The sequence below is a fragment of the Hyla sarda genome, chromosome 7, assembly GCF_029499605.1.
Source record: "Hyla sarda isolate aHylSar1 chromosome 7, aHylSar1.hap1, whole genome shotgun sequence".
NCBI classification, from domain to species: Eukaryota; Metazoa; Chordata; class Amphibia; order Anura; family Hylidae; genus Hyla; species Hyla sarda.
This window is the reverse complement of record NC_079195.1, coordinates 28816634-28830761: the sequence shown is the minus strand read 5'-3', so window position 1 is coordinate 28830761 and position 14128 is coordinate 28816634. Positions and strand designations below refer to the sequence as shown.

The window sequence follows — 14128 nt, the reverse complement described above, 5'->3', positions numbered from 1 at the left end:
GTGAACAGTTTGGGTGATGTGAAGGGTGTGCCGTTATCATCAGGCTCCATACACACTGTGCGGTTTCCCCGTCCATAACCGCCTATAATAACCTTTATAATACACAGGTGCAGCCGCTCTCCAGTCAGCTGACCTTTCCCCTACATGTGGCGTCACGTGACCCCCGTTCCCCAGGCTCCACGGTGTGACCGCTAGTAACCCCCCTCCCCTGACACGTCCAATCAGCATTCAAACCACGCCCGCTGTCACTCCACTACATCGCAAAACCACGCCCACCAGTGACATTGACTGTGTAACGGCCTCCGTAGCCACGCCCACAAAAGGGCTCCTCATGTCCCTCGGCCAATCACCGCACAGAAGGGGCGTGGAGAGATTCTGAGTGTCCCCGCCCTGGGCGTGGCCTTGATAGTGGGGCTGCTCGGTCCAGTGAGGGCCGGCGGGGGAGCTGAAAGATGGCGGCGGCCTCGGGGTCTTTGCTGCACGGGGCGGCGGGGGCGCTGGGAGCTTCAGAGGCGGCGCTGAGACTTATCCTTTCTATCTTAAGCGGTGAGAATCTTACGGGGCCTGTAGGAGTTTAGGGGGTTAATTATGGAGGGTGTCGGGTGAGTCCAGGGGGGTCACCTGTCCTGGGGATATTGGGGGAGGGGGGCAAACAGGTGTTCTGTGGGTTAGAGGGGTTGTTATGGTAAAATGTGGTGGCCCACGAGGGACAAAATGCCACAGTCGTAGGTTCTGTATGGGGAGGGGGGCATGCTGGGAGTTGTAGTTCAGCAACAGCTGGAGAGTCACAGGTTGGGGAACACTGGCCAAAGGCTGTCAGGGAATGCTGGGAGTTGTAGTTCAGCAACAGTCGGAGAGCCACAGGTTGGGGAAGTGTTCCTCAACCAGGGTGACTCCAGCTGTTGCAAAAACTACAACTCCCACCATTCCTGGACAGTCCTTGGCCAGTGTTCCCCAGCCTGTGGCTCTGCAGCTGTTGCACAACTACAACTCCCAGCATTCCCAGTCTTTGGTCACGGTGAAGGCTGTCAGGTCATGTCGGGGGGTTGTAGTTTAGCAACAGTGAAGAGCTACAGGTTGGGGAAGTGTTCCCCAACCGGGGTGACTCCAGCTGTTGAAAAACTACAACGCCCAGCATGCTCTCACAGTTTTCACCCACTGCCGCCCCCCCCCCCCCCCCCAACCTGTGTCTCTTCCTTTTTGTTTGCAAAACTACAACTCCCAGCATGTCTTGACATTCTTCGGTCAGTGTTGCCTAATATCTGGCTGTTAGGGTATGCTGGGGGTTGTAGTTTAGCAACAGCAGGAGACACAGAGGGTCAAGGGCTTTCAGGGTATGCTGGGGGTTGTAGTTTTGCAACAGTCAAGTGCTACAGGTTGGGGCAATGTTCCCCTTACCAGGGTGCCTCCAGCTGTTGCAAAACATAACTCCCAGCATGCCCGGACAGCCTTCGGATGTCCGGGCATGCTGGGAGTTGTGTTTTGCAACAGCTGGAGGCATCCTGGTTGGCGACTGGTAGGTAAAAGCTGTCGGGGCACATTGAGAGTTTTAGTTTAGCAACAGCTGGAGGCACCCTGGTTGGGGACTGGTAGGTAAAAGCTGTCAGGGCACATTAGGAGTTGTAGATTAGCAACAGCTGGAGGCACTCTGGTTGGGGACTGGTAGGTAAAAGCTGTCAGGGCACATTGGGAGTTTTAGTTTAGCAACAGCTGGAGGCACTCTGGTTGGGGACTGGTAGGTAAAAGCTGTCTGGGCACATTGGGAGTTGTAGTTTAGCAACAGCTGGAGGCCTACAGATTGGGAAACAATGGCCAAATGCTGTGGGGGCATGCTGGGGGTTGTAGTTCCCTCCCCGCTCTTCATACCCTTGTGAGGTATCTGTGTGTCCTGTCTCCAGATGTGACAGTTCCTCCTCTTTCCTCAGGTTACCCCTTGGCCTTCTTTCAGAGATACTTCCTATTTAAGAAGCAGCCGTCTCAGATTCATCTGTTCAACACGGTGACCGGCCTCTGCATTGCCTACTTTAACTTCGGTACGTCATGTGTGCGGGGGGGGAAGGGGGTGGAGCTGGAGCAGGAGATCCTCGCCGACTGCCGCTGCTCGCTAGAATGTCTTATTTTAAAAAATAAAAATAAAACTTCCATTCATTGACAGCAAGAAAAAATACGAAGGTGCTAAACTTTGCATTACAAAAAAAAAAATATAAATAAAAAAATCTTCATCACATCCTGTAATGCAAAGTTTTGCACCTTTGTATTTTCTTGCTGACAATGAATGGAAGCACCCCCCCCCCCCCCCCCCCCCATTCAGAGGCTAATAACCAATATGGAGCTGAGGGTTTGTTACAGTTGAATCCAGTCTAGATTAATTCTCTGTGTGTTAAATAAAATTCCTGCCCTGATAGTTTGTTATAATGTATCAGTCTGGAGTCTGATGGGGTTAGGAAACCTGAGCTACTCTTTATTTATTTATTTTATTTATTCCCCCCCCCCCCCCCCCCCCAGCAGCAGCACCACCTCTGTCCTCAGGTTGTGTGCGGTATTGCAGCTCAGTTCAATTGAAGAGAATAGAGCCAAGTTGTAATACCACACACAACCTGAGGACAGGAGTGGTGCTGTTTTATTTTTTAAACGTTATTCCTGTAAAGTTATCCCCTTAAAGGGGTACTCCGGGGGAAAACAAGTTTTTATTTTTATTTTATTTATTTATTTATTTTAAAGGAGAACTCCGGAATAGGAAAATTGTCCATACTGCTGGCAGTAAAAAAAAAAAAAAAAACAGGTACATACCTTCCTCCGCTCCCCCCCGGGCCTCCGATAACCGGCTCTGTTCTCCGCCGCGATCCTCTTCCTGGTAGTTGGCGAGTCATACTGCGCTCAGCCAATCACCAGCCGCAGCGAAGTCCGACTCGGCCGGAGATATGGTTGAGCGGCAGGGGGACGTTTTCGGCCCCGGGAGCAGGTGCCGGTGTAGTGAAGAATTTTGTGTCCTGAAGCGTCCTCACACTGCCGCTCAGCCAATCGCCGGCCGAGTCGGACTTCACTGCGGCTGGTGATTGGCTGAGTGCAGTATGACTCGCCAACTACCAGGAAGAGGATCGCGGCGGAGACCGGAGCCGGTTACCGGAGGCCCGGGGGGAGCGGAGGAAGGTATGTACATCTTTATTTTTTTACTGCCAGCAGTATGGACAATAATTTTCCTATTTCGGAGTTCTCCTTTAATAAACTGGTGCCAGAAAGTTAAACAGACTTGTAAATTACAAAGATAACAAACAACTGATTGTGAGGTCAGCTGATAAGGGGGGGGGGGGGTATGGTGGTCTGTTTGGATACAGGGTTATATGGCTTGTTAAACAAAAAAATCCTTGAAGACCGGGGTACATATGGTACACTGCCCTCTGACCCCACATCCCTTTTTAGGGAGGATCTGAGGTCAGTGTTGAACCTTGGTCTGGATTTAGGGGTTATTTCTCAAAAACAGTACGATTTTATCCTGGTTCACAATCCCACCACCCCCATTTTCCACTCACTGCCTAAGGTACACAAGGACCGATTCCCTCCCCCGATGCGACCTATGGTAGCGGGAATCGGTTCCTTGAACGAGCGCCTCAGTCAGTGGGTGGACTCAGTTTTTAAAACCTTTGGTTCCTCTCTGCCCCAGTTATATTAAGGACTCGCAACATTTGTTATCCATGGTGGACCAGATAGAATGGCAACCCTCCTGGCTCACCATGGATATGGAATCCTTATATTCATCCCTACCTCATCATGTCTACCTTGGCCGTCACCTCTATTATGTCCTCTTTTTCCACCTACAGTATTGAGTTGCAGGAATTTGTCATCGAGGCTTTACGTTACTTATTGTCACATAATTTTTTTTCTTTTGATGGAGTTTTTTTATTCAAAAAACAGGTGCCTCTATGGGGGCTAAAGCCTCACCATCCATCGCTAACATTTTTGTTTTCTGGTGGGAGTTACAATCCATTTTTTGTGATGACAATCCATTTCAGCAAGATATTGCTTTTTTGGGTAGATTTGTGGACGACGTGGTCATAATTTGGAAAACAGATCCATGTAACATACAAAACTTCATTGACTTCATCAATAATAACCCTTTTAATTTATGGTTTACATTTGCCTGGAACAAAACTCAAGTCCCTTTTTTTGGATATACTGCTAACAGCTGAAATCCCTCATGTTTGTACATCTACTTACCGTAAAGTCTGTGCGGGCAATTCACTTTTAAGAGCTGAGTCTTGTCACCCGAGGCGCACAATTGCTGCTGTGCCTGTGGGTGAATTTACCCGTGCCAAGCGCAATTGTTCCTCCCAAGAATTGTTCAATAACGAATCTATTGTGGTGAAAGAACGCTTGACCAATAGGGTTTATCCCCCAAGACTAATACACAGAGCTTTAAATAAGATTTGTGGCAAGGATAGGAAGGATTTATTGATCTCGTCTAAATCTAAAAGTGGTAACAGAAACATAGGAACGAAGTGTCCTGATAATGATGAAGTTACATTTGTTACTACCGTATATACTTGAGTATAAGCCGACCCGAGTATAAGCCGAGACCCCTAATTTCAACCCAAAATCCCAGGAAAAGTTATTGACTCGAGTATAAGCCTAGGGTGGGAAATACATCATCCCCCCCCCCCTGTCATCATCCAGACCCCCGTCATTAACATCCTCATCCAGACCCTCATCATCATCACCTGTCATCATCCCACACATCCCTCCTTCATCATCCCCACCCCCCTTCATCATCCCCTTGTCATCATCCCCACCCCCCTTCATCATCCTCTTCTCATCATCCGCCCTCAGTGGTCTTCAACCTGTGGACCTCCAGAGGTTTCAAAACTACAACTCCCAGCAAGCCCGGGCAGCCATCGGCTGTCCGGGCTTGCTGGGAGTTGTAGTTTTGAAACCTCCGGAGGTCCGCAGGTTGAAGACCACTGCGGCCTTCGACATCATCCAGCCCCCTCTCACCCCCCTTTAGTTCTGTACAGTACTCACCTCCGCTCGGCGCTGGTCCGGTGCTGCAGGGCTGTCCGGAGAGGAGGTGGTCCGGTGGGATAGTGGTTCCGGGCTGCCATCTTCACCGGGGGCGCCTCTTCTCCGCGCTGCGGGCCCGGAATAGAGGCGTTGCCTTGACAATGACGCAGAAGTACGTTGGCAATGAACGTACCTCTGCGTCGTTGTCAAGGCAACGTGACTATTCTGGGGCCGGGCCCGAAGCGCTTAGAAGAGGCCTCCCCGGTGAAGATAGCAGCCCGGAACCACTATCCCACCGGACCACCTCCTCACCGGACAGTCCTGCAGCACCGGACCAGCGCCGAGCGGAGGTGAGTACTGTACAGAACTAAAGGGGGGTGAGAGGAGGCTGGATGATGTCGAAGGCCGCAGTGGTCTTCAACCTGCGGACCTCCGGAGGTTTCAAAACTACAACTCCCAGCAAGCCCGGACAGCCGATGGCTGCCCGGGCTTGCTGGGAGTTGTAGTTTTGAAACCTCTGGAGGTCCGCAGGTTGAAGACCACTGCGGGTGGGGGAGTTCACTCGAGTATAAGCCGGGGGGGTGTACTTTTTAGTACAGAGTATCATGAAGTAACTAAAATTGTAAAGAAGTATCTACCAGTTTTATCGCAGGATCCAATCTTGGCCAAGTTCATACGTAGAGGTTGTAGGTTTTCCTCTAGACGCGCTCCCACTCTTGGCACCCACCACCGGCGAGATCAGCCCCACCTGGCTCCAGGTTAAAGGATTTTATAAGTGTGGCCTCTCTCGCTGCGTGGTTTGCAGATAAGCACAAGTAACTAAGGAGGTTGTTGCTTATAATACTAACCAATGTTTTCCTATACGCTCGTTCATAAACTTCCAGACTACGTTTACAGTTAGTTATATCCTGTACTTAATGCAAACTAAACTATGTGGGCAGCACAAAGCGTTTAAAAAAAAAAAACGTATACAGGAGCACATTCGAGCCGCAGTCAATCCGCACCACGTGAACGCCTCCACGGTCTCTAGACATTTTCGGGACGTTCACGGTGGCGATGTCTCGGACATGATTTTCTGTGGCATCGAATGTATCCGTAAACATTCGAGAGGAGGGGATCGGGTTAGAACCCTACGAAACACAGAGGCCTTTTGGATACATAATCTTCAGACCACTCATCCTAGTGGCCTGAACCTTAGAAATGATTTGATACTTCATTATTAATTGGTTTCACTTTTAGGGCATTATTTACATTGTGCGTTTTTTCTCTGCGGTTTTTCTATTTTAGTTTTTTTTTTTTTCTTATGTTTTTTCTCTTTTTTTATTAACATAGGATTTATATTGTTCCATAATTGCATTTATTGTGTGTAATTTTATAAAAAAAAATTTAAATTATTTTTTAATTTTATTACTACTTACAGGTTTTACCTTTAAGTGTTTTGTTAGGGTTAATCTGTCGAGGCAACGAAGTGGGTTAATTAGTATGGACTTTGTCCTGACTCCTCCTTTTCCCTGATAGATGCCCGTATATAACCTGTTCTTGTAGTTAATTACAATGTGCTGAGACAAAGGGTTCATACCCAAAACGCGTCCACGCTGATTATTGGTTGTTGGTTGCCTGGCTGAGTCCCGCTTGCATGCGGTTTTATGGGATCCGAATAAACAGACTTTTTCATCGTACCACTGGCTACCTATTTCTGTTCTATAGACTTGTAAATTACTTCTATTTATAAAAAAAATCTTAATCCTTCCAGTACTTATCAGCTTCTGTATACTACAGAGGAAGTTCTTTTCTTTTGGAATTTCTCTTCTGTCTGACCACAGTGCTCTCTGCTGACACCTCTGTCCTTGTCAGGAACTGTCTCAAATCCCCATAGCAAACCTATCCTGCTCTGGACAGTTCCTGACATGGACAGAGGTGTCAGCAGAGAGCACTGTGGTCAGACAGGAAATAAATTCAAAAAGAAAATAACTTCCTGTGGAGCATACAGCAGCTAAGTAGTGGAAGGATTAAGATTTTTTTAATAGACAAATCTGTTTATCTTTCTGGCATCAGTTGATTTAACCTCTTAATGACCAAGCCCATTTTCACCTTAAGGACCAGGCCAATTTTATTTTTGCGTTTTCGTTTTTTCCTCCTCTCCTTCTAAAATCCATAACTTTTATATTTCCATCTACAGACCCATATAAGGGCTTGTTTTTTTTTTTTTTTTTTTTTTTTTTTTTGTTTTTTTTTTTGCGTGACCATTTGTATTTTGTAATGAAACCTCTCATTTTAGCATAAAATGTACGGCGAACTCCCCAAAAAATTTCTAGGGAGGAAATTTTTATGAAAACCAAAATTTTGCACATTTTGGAGGGGTTGGTTTTCACACTGTACAATTTACAGTAAAAATTACATGTGTTCTTTATTCTGTGGGTCAATATGATTAAAATGATACCCATGGCGAGAGACTTTTATATTTTTGTACCGCTTAAAGAAAATCTAAAACTTCTTGTACAAAATCAGTAATCAAAAATTGCCCTATTTTGACCACCTATAACTTTTTTTCATTTTTCCCTATATAGGACGGTATGAGGGCTCATTTTTTGCGCCGTCATCTGTACTTTTTTGAGATACCACATTTGCATATATAAAACTTTTAGATCATTTTTTTATAAATTTTTTTTAAATAAAATGTGACAAAAAAGCAGCATTTTTGGACTTTTATTTTTTTACGTTTACGCCATTCACCGTACGTGATCATTAACATTATATTTTGATAGTTCGGACATTTACACACGCGGCGATGCCAAATATGTTTATTAAAAAAATATTTTACGCTTTTGGAGGTAAAATGGGAAAAACTGACAATTTTCATTTTTATTGGGGGAGGGGATTTTAAAATTTTTTTTTTTTTTTTTTTTCAACATTTTTTTTTTTTTTTTTTTTTTTTTTTTTTACACTTTTTATGTCCCCATAGGGGACTATCTATAGCAATCAGTTGATTGCTAATACTGTGCAGTGCTATGTACAGGACACAGCACTGATCAGTATTATCGGTGATCTTCTGCTCTGCTCGATCGCAGACCAGAGCAGAAGACCCCGGGAGACGGCAGGAGCCAGGTGAGGGGACCTCCGGCCGCCTTGCTGGATGATCGGATCCCCGCGGCAGCACTGCGGGCGATCGTATCATACAATCCAAGTACCGCAATGCCACAGATGCCGTGATCTGTATTGATCACGGCATCTAAGAGGTTAATGGCGGACATCCGCGCGATCGCAGATGTCGGCCATTACGGCGGGTCCCTCTTACCTCTCCGATGCTCGCGGTCATAAACAGGACGTAAATGTACGTCCTGGTGCGCGAAGTCCCGCCAGGACGTACATTTACGTCCGTGGTCGTGAAGGGGTTAAAAAAAATATAAAAATAAAACATAAAAAATTTCAACCGAAGTACCCCTTTAACCCAGTGTGCCTCCAGCTGTTGCAAAACTGCAGCACATAGCATGCCTGACTATAGGGTAAAGGTGTCTCCTCCACACCCTTAAATGGACCTCTAGTGTAGTATATCCCAACCAGTGTGCCTCCAGCTGTTGCAGAACTACAACTCTAAGCATGCCCGGACAGCCAACGGCTGGGAGTTGTAGTTTTGCCACAGCTTGAGGCACCCTGGTTTGGAAACACAGGTCTAACCTGTTCACGAGCTGATCATAGGGGGGGGTGTCCCAGCCTCTTGTTGGGCTTCTGGACGTTGCCAAGCACTTGTGTGCATTGCTGCAACATTCCCCGGGGGAGGAGGAATCTCCATTCTCATAAAACAGAGGGCGGCCCCCCTACAATCAACTAGTTAACACCTATCCTGTGACTGGAGGCGCACATACTTTTCAGTAGCATTTAGCTGGACACCTGTGTGGGCTGACAGCAATTTTTCCCGTGCATACACACCCAACTATGCTGAGTGTGCATATGTTTTCAATAGTGAGAATGGGAGAATGCTGCAGCCAAGCGCCTATGGTTGCTGCTTATCTCTAGCACAAACAAAAGGATCAGGACCCCTGCCCCCATTAGGTCGGTCCCACATAAAATTGGTGCTTTCAGCTACCGTATTTTTCGCCGTATAAGATAAACTTTTTCTTCCCCAAAACTGGGGGGGGAAAAGTCGGTGCGTCTTATACGGCGAATACACCCCTATCGCGGCGGCTCCTGCGGCCATCAACGGCCGGGACCCGCGGCTAATACAGGACATCAGCTATCGCGGTGATGCCCTGTATTAACCCTTCAGACGCGGCGATCAAAGCTGACCACCGCGTCTGAAGGGAAAGTGACACTAACCCGGCTGTTCAGCGATTTCACCGCGGCGGTCCTGAACAGCTCGACTGAATAGTCGGGTTAGTGCTTACAGGACACCGGGAGGGACCTTACCTGCCTCCTCGGTGTCTTCTCCGTTCAGGGATCCCCTGTATGGCCGGCGCTTTCCTTCCTCGTCATCACGTCGTCGCGTACGTGCGTCGGCGTGCGTAACGACGTGATGACGGCGACGGAGAGCGAGGATACCCGGCCGGCAGCAGAGACGTTCCGGAGCGACGGGGACGCGGCGACAGCGATGGAGCGACATCCAGGGCAGCGGTGATGGGTCCGGAGCGGCGGGGACACGTGAGTATTACCTCCTCCTGCAGTGGTCTTCAATCTGCAGTCCTCCAGATGTTGCAAAACTACAACTCCCAGCATGCCCCGACAGCTGTTGGCTGTCCGGGCATGCTGGGAGTTGTAGTTTTGCAACATCTGGAGGTCTGCAGGTTGAAGACCACTATTGGGTTCAAAAATCTTTATTTTTTTTTTAGATTTTGCCCCTAAAAATTGGGTGCGTCTTATACACCGGTGCGTCCTATAGGACGAAAAATACGGTAACTTGTTCCTAAAGTCTATCAGCATTTAAAGGGGTTATGCAGGATTAGGAAAACAATGCAGAAATATTTTTTTTCTCTAAACAATGTCGCCCCCTGTTCTCCAGGTTGTGTGCATCTCAATTCCATAGAAGTGACTATGATCCAAGTTGTAATACCACACACAACCTGAGTGGCGCTGTTTTTGCTAATCCTGAATACTCCAGTGGAAAACTTTTTTTATTCATTTATTTTAAATCCACTGTTAAACAGATTTGTAAATTACTTCTATTAAAGAAATCTTAATCCTTCCAGTACTTATTAGCAGCTGTATGCTGCAGTGGAAATGCTTTTCTTTTTGAATTTCTTTTTTATCTTGTCCACAGTGCTCTCTGCTGACACCTGATGCCTGTATCAGGAACTGTCCAGAGCAGGAGAAAATCCCCATTGCAAACCTATGCTGCTCTGGACAGTTCCTGACACGGACAGAGGTGTCAGCAGAGAGCACTGTGGACAAGACAAAAAGGAAATTCAAAAAGAAAATAATTTCCTCTGTAGCATACAGCTGCTAAGAAGTACTGGGAGGATTAAGCTATTTAAATAGAAGTAATTTACAAATCTAACTTTCTAGCACCAGTTGATTTAAAGAAAAATGTTTTCCAGTGGAGAACCCCTTTTTAAAGGGGTATTCCACCCCTAGAGGATAAGGGATAAGATGTCTGATCGCGGGGGACCCCCGCAATCTCCCCTGCAGCACTCCGATGATGGGTGATACAGGGGCCGGAGTATCCTTTGGATAGGGGATAGGATGTCTAGGGGCGGAGTACCCCTTTAAAAACCCGGGCTGCCCAGGTGAAGCAGGCAGAGCGCTGCTCCTTTAAGACTCGTCGGCTCCTGCTGATGGCTTTGCATCCGTCGGAGGTAACGGAGCATGTAGGCTGAATCCTCGCGGTTTTGGCGGCGGGCGCGAGAAGGTTATTGGGCACATGGTGTTTGCCTGGATAGTGTAATTGAAGGATGCCTTGGGGGCACGGAAAGTTTCTGTGAAGAGCCCTGTGCGGGCGCACCCTGAGCTCCTGGCACGCGCCAAATCTGGCCTCCTTCCCACCCTGAAGGCTTGCTGAGCTGTAATGTCTGTCTGGCTTAAGAGTTTATCCAGATGCCTCGTAACACGGCGAGACGTCGTCTACGGAGACGCCCTCCACTCACCGGCTTACTCCAACTGTGGCAAAACTACAACTCCCAGCATGCCCGGACAGCCATCGGCTGTCCGGGCATGCTGGGAGTTGTACTTTGGTTAGGCACCCTGGTTGGGAAACATTAACCTGTTAGTGTTTCCCAACAGATGTGAATAAATATATTTTACTATTTATTTATTTATATATATATATATATATATATATATATATATATATATATATATATATATATATATATATATATAAATTTATTTATTTTTTTTCTTCACACACATACAACACAAAATACACTGCTCAAAAAAAAAAAATAAAGGGAACACTTAAACAACACAATGTAACTCCAAGTCAATCTTCTGTGAAATCACACTGTCCACTCAGGAAGAACACAGATTGACAATCAATTTCACATGCTGCTGTGCAAATGGAACAGACAGCAGGTGGAAATTATAGGCAATTAGGAAGACACCCACAATAAAGCAGTGGTTCTGCAGTTGGTGACCACAGACCACTTCTCAGTTCCTATGCTTCCTGGTTGATGTTTTGGTCACTTTTGAATGCTGGCGGTGCTTTCACTCTAGTGGTAGCATGAGGCGGAGTCTACAACCCACACAAGTGGCTCAGGTAGTGCAACTCATCCAGGATGGCACATCAATGCGAGCTGTGGCAAGAAGGTTTGCTGTGTCTGTCAGCGTAGTGTCCAGAGCCTGGAGGTGCTACCAGGAGACAGGCCAGTACATCAGGAGACGTGAAGGAGGCTGTTGGAGGGCAACAACCCAGCAGCAGGACCGCTACCTTTGTGCAAGGAGGAGCACTGCCAGAGCCCTGCAAAATGACCTCCAGCAGGCCACAAATGTGCATGTGTCCACTCAGACGGTCAGAAATAGACTCCATGAGGGTGGTATGAGGGCCCGACAGCCCAACACCGTGCAGGATGTTTGGCATTTGCCAGAGAACACCAAGATTGGCAAATTCACCACTGGTGCCCTGTGCTCTTCACAGATGAAAGCAGGTTCACACTGAGTACATGTGACAGAGTCTGGAGACGCCATGGAGAACGTTCTGCTGCCTGCAACATCCTCCAGCATGACTGGTTTGGCGGTGGGTCAGTAATGGTGTGGAGTAGCATTTCTTTGGGGGCGCACAGCCCTCCATGTGCTTGCCAGAGGTAGACTCACTGCCATTAGGTACCGAGATGAGATCCTCAGACCCCTTGTGAGACCATATGCTGGTGCGGTTGGCCCTGGGTTCCTCCTAATGCAAGACAATGCTAGACCTCATGTGGCTGGAGTGTGTCAGCAGTTCCTGCAAGAGGAAGACATTGATGCTATGGACTGGCCCGCCTGTTCCCCAGACCTGAATCCGATTGAGCAAATCTGGGACATCATGTCTCGCTCCATCCACCACAGACTGTCCAGGAGTTGGCGGATGCTTTAGTCCAGGTCTGGGAGGACATCCCTCAGGAGAACATCCTCCACCTCATCAGGAGCATGCCCAGGCGTTGTAGGGAGGTCATACGGGCACGTGGAGGCCACACACACTACTGAGCCTCATTGTGACTTATTTTAAGGACATTACATAAAGTTGGATCAGCCTGTAGTGGGGTTTTCCACTGTGATTTTGAGTGTGACTCCATATCCAGACCTCGGTGGGTTGATAAATTTGATTTCCATTGATAATTTTTGTGTTTTTGTTGTCAGAACATTCAACTATGTAAAGAAAAAGTATTTCATACAATTAGTTCATTCATTCAGATCTAGGTTGTGTTATCTTAGTGTTCCCTTTATTTTTTTGAGCAGTGTGTGTGTGTGTATATGTATATATGTGTATATATATATATATAGATAGATAGACACAGTACGTAAACATTACAGACCAAGCTTAGTGGACTTTGGCTTAAATAGTGCATTCCCCTTTAAAAAAAAAAGCCAAGGTCAGGGGACTCGTTGCTGCCTTCCCATTATTTATGTAGTAGTAGGAGGAGCTTAGCTGTGGGCAGGGACTGATCGTTTTAGGGTCTGGAGATCAATGTTTACTCTGAACCGGTCTCTCTGGTTACTGTGTAATCCCATAATAATAGCGAAGGTCACTTGTTATAGTCCTCACAGGTTTTCTTGTGTCAGCTTTATACATACTAATTATGGGTAATAGCACAAGCCTGTTAATTGTTCAACAAGAATAGAACTACCATAATAGTATAGACAAGATTTTAATTGCTGGAATATGTACAAGAATGTAACTACTATAACATAAGACTATAATTACTATAATACTGCTCCTATATACAAATATATAACTACTATAATAATGCTCCTATATACAAGAATATAACTACTATAATACTGCTATATACAAGAATATAACTACTATAATACTGCTCCTATATACAAGAATATAACTACTATAATACTGCCCCTATATACACGAATATAACTACTATAATACTGCCCCTATATACAAGAATATAACTACTATAATACTGCCTCCTATATACAAGAATATAACTACTATACTACTCCTATATACAAGAATATAACTACTATAATACTGCTCCTATATATAAGAATATAACTACTATAATACTGCTCCTATATACAAGAATATAACTACTATAATACTGCCTCCTATATACAAGAATATAACTACTATAATACTGCTCCTATGTACAAGAATATAAGCACTATAATACTGCTCCTATATACAAGAATATATCTACTATAATACTTCTCCTATATACAAGAATATACCTACTATACTATAATACTGCTCCTATATACAAGAATATAACTACTATAATACTGCTCCTATATACAAGAATATAGCTGCTATAATACTGCTCCTATATACAAGAATATAGCTGCTATAATACTGCTCCTATATACAAGAATATAGCTGCTATAATACTGCTCCTATATACAAGAATATAGCTGCTATAATACTGCTCCTATATACAAGAATATAACTGCTATAATACTGCCTCCTATATACAAGAATATAACTGCTATAATACTGCCTCCTATATACAAGAATATAACTGCTATAATACTGCTCCTATATACAAGAATATAACTA

At 45.8% G+C, this 14128-nt stretch overlaps 1 protein-coding gene across 1 annotated transcript in view; it reads left to right on the top strand.

The window, feature by feature from the left end:
- The first annotated feature begins 269 nt into the window (after window positions 1-269).
- The window catches only part of LPCAT3 (lysophosphatidylcholine acyltransferase 3), a 35489-nt gene continuing 21630 nt past the window's right edge, over window positions 270-14128 (top strand). Inside the window, exons 1-2 of the mRNA XM_056530061.1 lie at window positions 270-546; window positions 1926-2033. Of these exons, the coding sequence (XP_056386036.1) occupies window positions 453-546; window positions 1926-2033 (202 nt within the window). The 5' untranslated portion in view covers window positions 270-452. The remainder of the gene's footprint in view (window positions 547-1925; window positions 2034-14128) is intronic.